Genomic DNA, 14,627 nt, shown 5'->3' with positions numbered 1-14,627 from the left:
AATTTTATGCTGTTTTTTTTTTGTTTTTTTTTTTTTTTTGTTTTTTTTTTTTTTTGTTTTGTTTTGTTTTCAGCATATATGTAACACTGTAAGCACATTTCAGGGAGAACCAATGACTTAAAGCCTGTTTTCATGAAACTCACAGAACTGATGATTATTAGTAAAAGCATATTAGTAACACTGTAAGCACATTTCAGGGAGAACCGATAGGCCTGTTGTCATTAAACTCACAAGAGTGATCAATGTTATCTATATACAAATCAAATTTAAAAATAAGATTGATTGGTTGAGGTTTGAGGGACTTCAGCTTTTATTTGTATATAAGTGGTTTTCCTCAGATTTGATTGTCAGGCATGTAAACAGTCCACTATTGAATTAACTAGATATGTAAATATGTTAGTGTTTCTCTGAAATTGTCTGCATCTTTACAACATTGCTAGTTGATTATATAAATATGACGGTAAACATGTTATCATGTACTGTGTAATACAGTGTCTCAAAATGGAGGAAATGGGGTGATTATTTTCAAAAGTTTTGCATTTTTTTCTCCTTTTTTCAGTGTACATGCAACACTGTTAACATATTTCAAGGAGAACCAATAAGCCTGTTTTCATGAAACTCACAGAACTGATGATTATTAGTAAAAGAATGGTCAAGATTGAAAATCAGCAAGACCAGGCCCTTTTCTTTCAAATTTTATGCTGTTTTTTTTTTTTTTTTTTCAACATATATGTAACACTGTAAGCACATTTCAGGGAGAACTAATAACTTAAAGCCTGTTTTCATGAAACTCACAGAACTGATGATTATTAGTAAAAGCATATTAGTAACACTGTAAGCACATTTCAGGGAGAACCGATAGGCCTGTTGTCATTAAACTCACAAGAGTGATCAATGTTATCTATATACAAATCAAATTTAAAAATAAGATTGATTGGTTGAGTTTTCAGGGACTTCAGCTTTTATTTGTATATAAGTGGTTTTCCTCAGATTTGATTGTCAGGCATGTAACAAGTCTCATTATTGAATTTACTAGATATGTAAAATGGGTTGTTTGACAATTTCTGCGTCTTGACAATATTGCTAGTTGATTATATAAAAATGGTGGTAAACCTGTTATCTTGTATTGTGTAAAAAAAGTGCCAAAATGGAAATGAACTCGTATCATTGTAGTTTGTCAGATTCAATCATTCACAATGTTCGGAATGGAGGAAATTGGACATTTAAACTTGTTATATTGATATTTTTGCCATCTCAACAATTTTCTTAGTTGATCATGTGAAATGGCAGTAAACTGTATTATTTTATGTAAAAAAGTTAAAAATGGAAAGAATCCATTTCAGTACAGTGCTGTCTTGTATACATTTAGCATTTTCAAAGTATGACTTTGGAGTTCCATGAACCTGAAAACCTTTGCTAGTCACATTTTCTGAATATTCATGATACTAATATTTTATTATAAAAAATTGATGATCATTATGCTGTTAAGCATTATATAATATTGCATCAAATTGGAAGAAAGCACAATTTTGGGTGCTGCTGGCATGATGTCCTCAATTGTAAAATTGTGTACTGTGCAAGTCTGTATCCAATGGACGACACTTTGTGTTATCAAAATATAAAATTCATGATAATAAAAGAGTGCTAAATAGAAAATAAGCATTATGAAAATAAAATGTTTGAAAACGAATTTCTTTGGTCTTTTATTTTATTTCATCAGTATCCTTTCTTTTCCTAAATTAATTGATGTTTTATCTCATAATCTTCAATTCTAAAAAAGTGGCAAAGCCCAGCATTAAATATTGTATAACTGTTCATTTAATCATCACCTCTGGTGTTATTTTGGAATTTACCTTAAATATGAAAGAATTTCATAAAAATGTGAATTGCTGCAAAGTAACGCTATATAAAATTTGCTTTGCATTAAAAGTACAATCATTATTACATGTAGATGCATGCATGTCCTCGGTTGTAATGTGTAGTGTCTGTCCGTGTGTGTGTCCCTGTGTGTCCTCGGTTAGAATGTAAAATTCTTGTCAGCAAAAAATTAGTTTTTATAAAAAATTAATTTATAACATTCATACTCGAATAGATTTTACCCTAAATTGAATGTTTTTATTTTGATTTAACCAAGGAATAAGATGTCCTCGGTTGTATGGTGTTGTGCTGATGTCCTCGGTTGGTACACATAGACAAGTATGTGTGTGTTGGTGTGTGTTGGGGTGTGTGTTGGTGTGTGTATGTGTGTGTATGTGTGTGTTGGTGAGTGTGTGTGTGTGTGTGTTGGGGTGTGTGTATGTGTGTGTTGGTGTGTGTATGTGTGTGTTGGGGTGTGTGTGTGTGTGTGTTGGGGTGTGTGTGTGTGTGTGTGTTTGAACCTGAGTGCATGAAATGTGTTTTAGCAAGAAAAAATGTGTTAACCAGCTTTACACTGCCATATATAGAGAGGTGCCTTGTGTGTGTGTGTGCGTGCGTGTGTGTGTGTATAATTGTGTGTATATGTATATGTGTGTGTGTTCAGGCAAATGCGTGTGTGCCTTTGCAAAAGAATAGAATATTTGCTGGGGGAAAAGAAATGCCATAAATCAAAAATTTCAGTGAATTAATATAATGCTGTCAATCAAAATGTATATGCAATAGATGTGTCCATAGTTTGTACATGACCATGAGAAGTTAGTTATTCTTAGTTTATGTAGTAATGTTTTAGTGAATAGTATGAAGACATTAAGTATAAATATTGTGATAATTTCTCCTGACAAAATAAAGTTTAGTAAACAAAGTAAAGTGATTTCTGCCTGCACTGTGCAGGGGCTGTATGGGGGGGGGGGGGGGGGCATCTATTGCTGCTTGCCAGGAACTAGCGGTATTCTTATTCTAGCCAGTGTAACAATGAAACAGTTGGTAAAGTAATTATCGTAGCATTTTGTGGTAAGACCTTTGTTCAGATGAATAGTGAAGGCTGTAAATTTCCTTTCACATAACATTCTGTACTAATGGACATCTATCATTGTGTAAGTGTTAATACACACGCTAGTCCTGTGATAGCAGTGGCCTCTGTGAGCCGCCATATTCCTCGTTCTGCAGCTGCTGAACACGTATTTCAGGACGTTAACATGGGCAGTTTACCACCTTATTGTGTTCTGGGAAATAGTGCCAATATGTTGCCATATGTAGTTACACGTGGAGGGGGTTTAGCTGACAGTTGCTAGTACAATGTAGTCCATACTTAAGGTCTTTCCCGCCAGGCGTCAGCACTGCAGGGACGATCTTCTCTAAGTTTTATCTAAGTCACTTTTTACGTTCAGATATACTATAAATCCAGTGTACAAACCAGCTAGGGAGATAAGTCGCCCAGACGGGCTTCAGTTGCTACATATACATAGCTGATGAATGAGAAAACTGTGCTTGAGTGGTTTTTGGTAAAGCACTTAAACTACCCATTTTTAGAACTTCATACATGCATGCGTTTTCATCAGACAGCCAGGAAGGCTAGATGTTTGTAAGGTTTCAATCCCCAAAATTGAGCATTGTATAAAACATTGTGATTTGAAAACTGGCCATTTCCTCACCAGTCCCCTGTCCACAGTGTTTGGCTGTCTACTGCTGGGACAATTCATGTTCAAGAACGATGTTTGTTTTACACTTTCATGTTAAAGAACTTAACACATTATTATTTTTCTTTTTTACTTTGATATATGAAGTTGAATAAATAAATTTTTTATTACTCATTTGTTTCTGTATTTGAAATGACTGTATACGGGTGACGGCGTTCTGCGGATTTCTTATACGATACTTGCCTGCCTGGGCAGCTTTACATTTAATGTTATCCCCCCCTCCACACACACACACACACACACACACATTCACCTTAAACATTATCCAGGTGCATTTTTAACGTTAGTCCCTGTGGTACCCGTCCAAAGTTACCCCCTCCTATTTTCATGCAATCCCCCACCCGGGGCCCTCCTTGACCATCTTGGTCTGCTCTGTTGCAGCTGACGAAGTTGTTTTATACCTGGCGTAATAAGGTCGCATGTGGTTGACCATCGCACATACGACACAATAATTTGGGATATTTCCTGTAAATTTTAAAGTTGGGAGACCAGTTTCGCGAATAAAAAAAAGACGGGTAACAGTTAGAATTAGTTTATTGCACTTTAAAACTTAAATACATTCGTAACAACGCTTCAGGTCTTGTAAATTTATATATTGCGTACAAAAGTTTATATTTCACGTTAGTTGTTATTAGTAAAGATCTTGGCTGTATTAAATAGGCGCAGTTCACAATGTAATCAACAATCCTTATAATCAATGCACTCTAAACATAACGATTAGGTGAGCAACTGTTATGTAAAGTCACAATAAATTAAAACACTCAATGAAAAATATTTTTAAAACATATTTGAGGGACCTTTAAAATTTGCAATTGCTTCTTTGTTAATTCTAGGCGGCTCCACACCGTCTTGACGCGCTTTATTCATATAATATAACTTCATAATAAATTGAAATCCTTGTAACAATTGCCGCTTTCCAAGACCTCATCTATGAATGCCTTTACTCGCCGTAACTTGGACGGAAATTGATGAAGCAGAATTGAATGTTAACATTAAGTATCGCGTATTACTGAGACGGTTACAAGCACGCGCCGCGGCTATAATGCTATATTTTAACTTTTTTCAAAAGCAAAAATGGTATTTTATATGGTGTTGCCTTTAGCTACTGGTATACTTCGGTAGTGACTGGATCTTTTCAGTTGTCAAAAATTACCAAACTTTACATAATTTTGTATTCACAAAAATCATATTTCTGTTTAGCATCTGTGGAGCTTTTACTACATAAAACAGCACTATTGAGTGCCCTGCTTTTTAATTTTGTTGCTACCACTCAAAAGGAACGTTCTAATTTTCAGAAATTATGACTTAAAAATCACAGCATCTATAAAATGCACAATTTCCGCCACTGAAAAGATCCAGTAATTGCCGTACGTGATGATGCAGTCTTTTATTCAGATGCTCTGCACCACCATGCTCTTGTCGCCAGATATTTTAATCTTAGGAAGAGACACCGCCACTCTCGCTGGCTTAAATATGGTTGGCTTGTTCCGCCTGGAAGACGCTGCACCTCCGCTGCCGCCATGGGCTTTCTCTAAATGCTCCAGCACGTCCTTTCTTTTGAGTTCAACCAGCGCCCCTTTCAACTCCTCCAGCGTGGCACGCGTGTGGAGCCGGCGCCATTTTGCTAAAGCCTCATGGGACAGCTCCTTGACGGTGTTTCGCGCGGATTTCTGGAAGATGTCGTCCAGATCCTGTTCTAACATTTCTGTGCCGCGCACGGGGTGGAAAGGAAGTTTGCGGTACAGCTTCATCCAGTCTTTTTCGATGTAGTGGGCGACTATCTTCACCGCCCTGTTTAGTGGATCTGTAAATGAAGAAAGGACACCCATCAGTATGATTACAGACAATCCCTTGATACAATTAGAAGAATACTGTCCATTAGCCGACGGCGGTTGAAAAAACTTACACCCTTTATGAAAAATTGGGAAAAATTGGGAAGTTAACTTTCGCGAACAGTCTTCCTTTTTCTTATCGTTAGATAAATGATATTTATTTTTTTACTAGCTGACCAATGTACGATATAACAAACAGTAAGAAAAAGACTAATAAAACTAAAATGCACCTATTTAGGTCAACTATTATTGATATGAAGAGACCAATCATAGTTGATCTAAATTGATGTTTTTTTTTCTTATATCTTAACAAGATCAACATAGTGATAATGATGAATCTTCAAGCAAATAATAAGAACATTGTAGCATACCGTGGTTTTTCTTGCCTGTAGTTTTGACAGTCGTTTTAGGAGCTAGTGGAAGACCATAAAATATCTTCTTTGGTGTTTCATGACTCGTCTTGTAGAGGTATATTTGTTTCAATTCCTCTAGCCTCTCATTCATGGTATGCAACTCGTGTTCCACGTTTGTGTGGTCCGTTCTTGCTTTCCTAGAGGCGCTCCTCAAGGCGCTTGCGTTGGCGTTGGACTCTCGGAGCATTTCTCGTTTTTTCTCGACCAGCATTATTTTTGCCTGAACGTGGGAATGTTTTGTTGCTAGGCCATGGTGCTTTTCCTTTAAATCGTGGATTTTACGGGAGAGCGCCTCCGGTGGCTGTGAACTTTTAATAAGTCCTTTACTTGACATGACTTTCTCTTGCTCCAGCGTCCCAATTTCCAACTCAAGTTTATTAATCTCTCTTTCAAGTTTACGAGCGTCTTGGTTGAACGCCATTTCGCGCGCTATCAGTTTCTTCAGTTCTGATTCCAGTACAGAGCACTCCTGCTGCACGTGCCTCATTTTATACTCCAGCTGACTACTCCGCATCTGACTCTCTCTCTCCTCGCGCGTCTTATGCTCAATTTTCTTCTCCATATCAATAATGTCATCTTTAATATAGGACGGATATTCCTCGTCTGCCTTCAACCATTGTCGTATTCCTTTGCAAGCGTTCCTGACGTTAACGCATGTTTGCGGGAACATGAGCAGAAAAGGGAGACGCTCGCATTCGCAGCCGCGTCCGATATCTCGCGCGTGTATCCCAAACATCTTAATGTCAACGCCATCTTCCTGATACCTGCCAATCATGTCCTTGATGTCATCAAGGTTAACACGGATAAGTTTCCAGAGCTCCTGGCGTTTCATCTCATAATGTGACGGCGTGTCCATGAATTCCCGCTCCTCCGCTTTGCTGAAGCTGCGGCAATATTTGTCCAAGTTTTCTAAAATCTTTTCTATCTCCAGGAAAATGGCAGTGAAGGCTCCCGGAAGATACTCCTTGATTTTGTGATAGCATTCCTTGAGCATGTGATAGCCCGGGAGGTCACTCTCCTTCACCGCCTCTCCGGTCTCAATACCCTGGTGGATGATCTCCTCGATTTGTTTTTTGTTGTAAATTTCATAAATTTCCAGGGATTTCATTAAAGAGACGATGGGCGCCACGTAAGGTCGGATGAAGTCAGCGTACGTTACTCCGCGTCCAATGAGGCTGACTTCAATGAGACTTAGCTTGGTTTCCACGTCTGTCGTCGCCTCTCTTAGAATCTCGCGGACTGCTTCGAGAGATTTCGGCCTCTCCTTGTCGAGCTCCTCCAACGTTTGAGATTTTCTTGAAAATTGTAAGGTTGCGGTAGCTGGTGTCATTTTTATTTTCGATATTTAGTTTTTACGCCTGCGTTCTGTGTTTTACGTCACCAGGTAGCGTCTGTCTGCATCGTGCTTAACTGTCGCCTCTGGCCATGGATCAAGTTTCTGAAAAGATTTACAAGAAGATTTAGTCAAATACAATAATTTTATGCAATGTTGTCGACGTCAAGTAATTTTTGGAGAAATAAACTCAGCGATGTTGAGTTTTTACCAAATACCCCAGCATCAGGCCAAGTTCTGTAAGAAAGTACGTAGCACTCTTCGTGAATGAAATCAAATAATCTGGTATATTTTCCAGTGAATGGACAACAAGTGCATATTTGTGGAAATCATAAGGGTGAAATCATAACACTGAAGCAGTGGCTGATTACCTAAACCAAAAGACAAGAAAGTCGACCGCACGTTTATATTTCATCATCGATATGTTATTCTACTCATGTTACATTGCTCGGACAAACACGCTACCCCCCCCCCCCCCCCCTGCAGACATCCCATGGGGGGCACGTCTACCAGTCCCTTACACACCTCCTAGCTAATGTTTTCCTTTTTGATTAAAGTGAGAGAGAGCGAGAGAGATACATTTAGACAAGTCTTTCAATATTCTGCAAGATCTCTCCGCTGCAAACAGCCCCCACAGCAGACCGCAGCAAACAGCCCCCACAGCAGACCGCAGCAAACAGCCCCCACAGCAGACCGCAGCAAACAGCCCCACAGCAGACCGCAGCAAACAGTTTTTTCTGTTATGTAATATTTTGTAATGAATTTCAACTGCAAAACAACGCATTACTTGTCAACCAACCTCACCTTGAATATCAACGGCACCTGGGTCACTCGATAATGCTAAATTCCAGTGCATGTACCCTGTCCTAGGTAGCACCCCCCCCCTCTCCCAGGTAGTATACCCGCCCAGGTACATGTAGCAGCACACCTACCAAGTAGCAGCACCCCTACCATGCGGATTACAGCCCGTTACAGCATCTCCAGCGCGAGTTCCTGTATTCACAAGTCCTTCAGGTTTATTATTATTTCACCCTTTGACCCCGCCACTGACTTCTGTTTGTTGATATATGATACAAGGTGTTTAGTTTACTGACTTCATAAAGAACACCGACTGTTGTGTTCTCATGTGTTCACATGCCCCCCTTGGACCTCGTCACTGCAATAATACCCTTGTTCAGCACCAGCGTTCACACCAAAGCAACACAGCAGGCTCTAAATCGGTATTGCCTCCACCCGCCACCCCCGTCACATACACACACACACACACACACACACACACACACAGAGAGAGAGAGAGAGAGAGAGAGAGAGAGAGAGAGAGATGAAAGCAGGAAGTGATAATTTTTCTGTTTAGTACATGTAGTAGAGTCACTGTTACATTGAAAGATATGGTCAATCTTCCAGTTGTGAACTGTGGAAAATGTGCCTATAATATCCGATATATAAAATCCCTGTCAAGTAAAACGCATGGATGTTGCCTATCACGGCTACTGACTTTATGGCGCGGCGCGTCTTGTCATGCTACTGTAAGATGGGGGTAGTCTGCAGCATGTGGTCGAATAATCAACTTGATTTCAATCAACTCTCACACACATAGCTGACACCTGCTGTGTCCACCGCGTCTTGAATGCAGTCAACTCTCCGAGCACCGTGCGATATAAATCCACTCAGTTTTGAGCAGATCTGAAGTTAATTCTGAACCACGTGAACTAGGGACATTGTTGTCACAGTTTAAATATGAAAACAGGTGCGCTGGGTCGACAAGACCTTGCTACCTCTGATATTATTCTTCAGATAGAGAACCTTTCACGCCGCGATCAATGGACGAATTCGATAAGAAAATTAAAACCTGATTGTCAACCGAGGTCACTTGATATCGACAACACAGGGTCGAGCCGGATTTGAAAATTAAAATAAAACATTTTGGAGGTACTGACAATGTTAAGTCTGGCACCTAGGTCAATTAAGTCAGAGTTTGTGACGGGAGATTTAACGAAATCGATTTTGAAATCTGATTAGCAATTTCTTTCAATCACAACAATGATTTGTTTACTAAGTTCACGAGTACTCAGGAACCTACGTCAACAGAGCGTGTTCAATTTGTACAAAGTTATGCTTTCAATTATCGGATTTTGAATTGCTTTTATTTCTAATGTGGGACAAAAACTGTCTCAGGCAGAGCCGGCTCGCGTCACGTGTCTTTGGTCTGGAGTGTAGCAATGTCACCCGGTCTCCGAGGAAGAAAAGACACAAACGTTTTAATATAAATAACATTTTTGTCCTTTTCTGCCACGCATAATTAACATCAGGCGAGAGAAGCGAGTGAAATGGTATGAGTTGCTCTGAACAAATGATTTCTGTCAAATAATGATGTTATTCAGTACAACAAAATACCGATCTATTTCCTAAGTCGTCAAAAACTACAATATCGACAAGTTCTTTTTCTCTTTTATTCCCGAGGTATCTGAGTAATGGCTGCTATCGACTCTCACTCCATCATTTCACACGTTTGCTAATCAAGATATATTCTTTAACATGAATGAAAAGTTCAATGTTTTAGTACTTTATAGATTTATTGAATGTTTTTTTAACCTCACCCTACGTCGTGGAGTCAGGGCGGGCCAGGGGATTATTGAATGCTCGCGTGGAAGATAGGTAAACGTGAAGCTTTTGTTTTAATATTCAGACAAGAGCATACATTTGTGAAGAGAAAAATATATAAAAAACATACATCCCACTCACACACACACACATACACACACAAACACACACACACACAAGCGCGGGTGAAACTCGCCAAATGAAATATTTCGAATTCAGTTCTATTTGCTACATCCAGGCCTACTAGCGACTGGTGTAACTTTTTAGTGTCCTTTCGCGTGGAAGAGGGTAAAATATGAATTTTCTTAAGTTAGATAAGAACGTTATATTGTTAAGGAAGAAGAGAGGTATTAACAGGCACGGTATCCTCCTTTTTCACCTCCCATCACACACGAAAACGCACACACACACACACACACATGCACGCACACAAACATTCGCCAAACTTTTAGATATTCGCCAAATGAAATATAACACAGTCTTTTTTGTGTTATTTTGCCATGTTTTTTCTAACAAAATTGGTGTTACTTTTTAGTTTCCTTACAAAAAAACATCTGGCAGTCATTTTATGTAACATCGATATTCTTTTCCAGCACAGGTGGTCAGGTAGAACTATCAGACGCTAGAAAAACAGACTTCAGGCTGAAGGCAAAGTCGGCTATTGATTGAACACACTTTGTGCTTTTTACACTGTGTTTCCATTATTAATTCAATTTGCCTTTTATGCATGGTACTTCCATGGTGAAAATGTTGATAGTTACCTCTATCATGACCGTATTTTACACGCATTTACTATGCATCAAAAGGTTTTATGAAAACCTGCATTTTGCCGGCCATCGCTTTCTGTTTACTTCCCTGCAAATGTAAACTTGTTCTTAACGGCGCGCTCGTATTTGCTTTTTAAGATCAATGTTATTTTTACCTTTGTCGATCAAAAGTACAGGAAATAAAAAAATGTTGACTTTAAAACGTATGCTAAGTATACTTGATACGGTTGCCAGTGAAATATTGTTTTGTGGAGGAATGTTATCGTTTCGGGTGCAGATATACACGTATCAGTAGAGTGTTGTATCAACAAAATGATTAATGTTGTATCTCGAAGCTTGTATCGTCTGCTGGGATGGACTTTTGATATTACATGAGCATAGCTTTTCTGTTTATATTTTAACGTGATGATGCTCTGCCAGTTGCGTAGTGTGTGTGTGTGTGTGTGAGTGTTTACGTGTGAGTGTTTACGTGTGTGTGTGTGTGTTTGTGTGTGTGTGTGTGTGTTTACGTGTGAGTGTTTACGTGTGTGTGTGTGTGTGTTTGTGTGTGTGTGTGTTTACGTGTGTGTGTGTGTGTTTGTGTGTGTGTGTGTTTACGTGTGAGTGTTTACGTGTGTGTTTGTGTGTGTTTGTGTGTGTGAGTGTTTACGTGTGAGTGTTTACGTGTGTGTGTGTGTGTGTTTGTGTGTGTGTGTGTGTTTACGTGTGAGTGTTTACGTGTGTGTTTGTGTGTGTTTGTGTGTGTGAGTGTTTACGTGTGAGTGTTTACGTGTGTGCGTGTGTGTGTTTGTGTGTGTGTGTGTTTACGTGTGAGTGTTTACGTGTGTGTGTGTGTGAGTGCACGCACCTGTGTATTTACAAGCTTTTGTTTTCAGCTTGAAAATCACCTCTGAGTAAAAAGTACACGGGTTCCTAAGGACTTGTCCCTGCACGAGCGCGAGGACCCCACTCCTCTCCCCTGCCCCCCCTCCCCTCCAGTCCTCTCCCCGTCAAATCCACCCCGAGATAAACTTCCTTTACCAACCTCTTCCAGCACAGTCAGCTGTCACACGGGACCTGCCGGGTCTATTATCACACCTGATCTCAGTACATTGTCACCACACCGCAGATAACTGTCACACGCACACACACACACACACACACACACACGCGCACCACAGGGCAGATAATAGTCCGCTGAAATAACACGCCGTACGGTTGCCTTTCACCACGTGTCGTGTCTAGACTGACTACATTCACAGAGTACCTGCCTCAGCCCCACACACTAGTAGTAGTAGTGGTAGTAGTTTATTATCACCACTGTATGCGTATGATTACATAATAAATATCTAGCGTGCAGAACATTACATACAGGGATAAATGATCAATAAAGGCACTACAAGGAGCAGACATGGGGAACAGATCACTACCTCGTTTGTTCTTATTTACGCAGATAACACCAAACACGAGCACGATACCCCCGCGTTGATGCCAGGAGGTAATTTAAGACCACCTCGTACACTATAGACCTAGTTTAATTTTTATGATGTCGTAATTGTCTGGAAAACACTTTACCCCCAGCTGTTGGTGAGGCGTTTTTTCCCCGTTTTTATTTACAATGGAAGAGAGACCTTGAGCGGCGGATTCTTTCTTCTTTACTAGCTACATCAATTATGTTTTCTTCTCGTCAGCCGTCTCGTGTTCTACAGGAATACTTGTCTGTATTTACCAGTGCGGGTTAAAGAATATGCTAAAATTACAACGTATGTAACAGAAGAAAAGGCTGTAGTGTTTGAAGTTCATTTTAAAACTATCAAAAACTATTAAATATTGTCAAAACTCCAATTTTGAATGAGTATATCAGTATAACATGTGTGTCTTTAGCAAGATGCGAGGTCGACCCCAAGGTGTGATAGATGATGGTACAGATGACATGCACGCGCGTGAACGCGCGCACACACACACACACACACACACACACACACGCACGCAAACACACACACACATTTAGTATATGTTTCAAGTGCAGTTGAAGATCAATCATACATCATTTATACATATCACTTTATGAAAGAGATATTACAGCACAAAAGCATGTGATTGAAATCACTCAATAATAATTAAAGACTCTGAGAGAGAGAGAGAGAGAGAGAGAGAGAGAGGATTTTAGTATCCACAACAATTTTACATCTATAAAAACGTCATCCCAATGTAATCGATCCAGACTATGACAACGTGACGGATACATGCGATTATCTCCAGTCCGTGATTTAGAACAAACACGTCACTTCACTGAGGATCGATATTTTATCTACAATAGCAGAGCAGACATGGTTGGTGACGCATTGATCGCTTTGCTCAGAATATTTATAAATCAACTTCATCTTTGGAGAATAAATTAAGCCACTGGTTCAAGCAAATTGAACGGGCCTATTACTCTACAAGACAAACTGACATTGATAGCTTTTTTTGTCTGAAATGAGACAAAGTCTTCGGTTTTTAATTGTGGATTTGAAAATATCATTTCCCACTGTAAATCTTTAAATTTATATTACGCTGAAAACTCACGACTGTCTTAAGTACGTTCGCATCAGATAAGTTTAAAATATTCAAGAAAACTTACTAGAAACACATGCTTTTGCACGTTTTACATAAATGAATAACATAAAATGTTTCCTGCCTCACAAGTGTTTTACTGAACGTGCCATTGCCTTCATTACTTTTTCCAATGTATATTTTGTAAACAACAAACTGTTTTACAATTATTTTGATTTGTAATGAAAAACGTTGCTGCGCATGAAGAGAAGTTTCACTATAGGTAACGTCAGAGAAAAACTAGAGTGCTGTATTACCCCCCCCCCCCCCCCCCCCCCACGCGCACACACACCTGTAATGTACCCACCGTATGGTCAACTGGTCACCTTGGCGTCTGTCTTAGAGCTGGCGTCTTCCGTTGTGACATCTTCTTGCGTTTAGACTCGGTTTCAGATGATCAACGCTGGTCAGAGCTAGCAACACGGCAGCCCAGCCCCCCTTGAGAAAACCGCTCAGGCGGGGAAACCTGTGACGTCACGAGGATGAAATCTATCTCCACGGCATAACGGGGCGGAAGGGTGTGTGTGTGTGTGTGTGTGTGTGTGAGAGAGAGAGAGAGAGAGAGAGAGAAAAGGGGTAATTGCAAATTGCTGAAAACTTAAGTAACGAATAATAACCCATAAGCAATGTAAGACCGTATGTACCAAGGTTTGTCGCTAATATGGATGAAGGGCGACAATGCTTCTTATGCTTAGTCATTTATCAATCCATATTATAAATCCATTTATAAATTTAAATTCAACTGGATATGAGTTTAATGCCCTTCTACTGCGTTAAGGTAGCCATGGTAACGCGTACGATCACGTATGACGTCACAAGGAAGATCCGCCTGCTTCTCCGCCCGCCTCCATTTGTCTCCATTGATTTCACCAGCAGTAATCACGTCGTTCAGCCAAAGAACGCTGCAATTCTTTTATTTTCCACCAAAGCAGTGCATTTATGTGGCGGAAACATTTACATGTTGACTGTTTGGCGAACCGCGGCTTCATTAAACATGATATAATAGCGTCTAAGGCGTTCTTCAATAGAAGCCTATGTTGGGTCCAAAGTTGACGCAAAATTGAAAGAAAACATTGAAAACTTGTTTGAGAAACAATGTAAGCGTGTAACAATTATTTGTTAGACTAAAAGCATAGAAACAACAAACATGTGTGCCCCTGAGAGTGACGTGATTGTGATTGTATTGTTACATGACCGGTTGCAACTGTGCTGAGTGACTGTGTAGAACTCAGTCAACCCTGGTCGGTATATGTACCGCTATTGTCAACCCCAGTGTCTCAGTGGGATAATATAATGACAAATATTGGCAAGTAAATATTTCTGGTCTTCTGTCTGAATAAGAATCAGGAATAAGTAAAAATTAAGATATATGTTCTAGGATTTGATATAGGCCTGTAAAATGTAAGTTGTTCAGATTTTAGTGCTCAATAAATAATAATAATTATAAAGAGTAAATATATTCCTGAACAACAAATACATTAATCGGCCACTCT

General features: G+C 39.5%; 1 protein-coding gene across 4 annotated transcripts; it reads right to left on the bottom strand.

Annotated features, from left to right (window-relative positions):
• Positions 1-4,130: 4,130 nt before the first annotated feature.
• Positions 4,131-13,597, bottom strand: LOC106160203 (uncharacterized). Of its 4 annotated transcripts, none has more exons than XM_087013348.1 (3): positions 13,442-13,597; positions 5,818-7,297; positions 4,131-5,418 (listed from the first exon to the last, which is right to left on the bottom strand). In XM_087013348.1, exons 2-3 carry the CDS (start codon positions 7,187-7,189, stop codon positions 5,006-5,008), a joined length of 1,785 nt encoding a protein of 594 aa, XP_086869474.1. In that variant the 5' UTR covers positions 7,190-7,297; positions 13,442-13,597; the 3' UTR covers positions 4,131-5,005. The 4 variants fall into 4 exon arrangements, with proteins under 4 accessions (XP_086869474.1, XP_023933544.2, XP_013392194.3 ...); XM_024077776.2 differs by lacking the exon at positions 13,442-13,597 and adding an exon at positions 8,125-8,342; XM_013536740.3 differs by lacking the exon at positions 13,442-13,597 and adding an exon at positions 7,997-8,114.
• Between the last annotated feature and the right edge of the window lie 1,030 nt (positions 13,598-14,627).

The sequence above is a fragment of the Lingula anatina genome, chromosome 5 (genome assembly GCF_051362555.1).
Source record: "Lingula anatina isolate TDL-2025a chromosome 5, LinAna3.0, whole genome shotgun sequence".
In the NCBI taxonomy this organism is placed as follows: domain Eukaryota; kingdom Metazoa; phylum Brachiopoda; class Lingulata; order Lingulida; family Lingulidae; genus Lingula; species Lingula anatina.
Note: the sequence above shows the minus strand (reverse complement) of the source record. Positions and strands in the feature narration are given on the sequence as shown.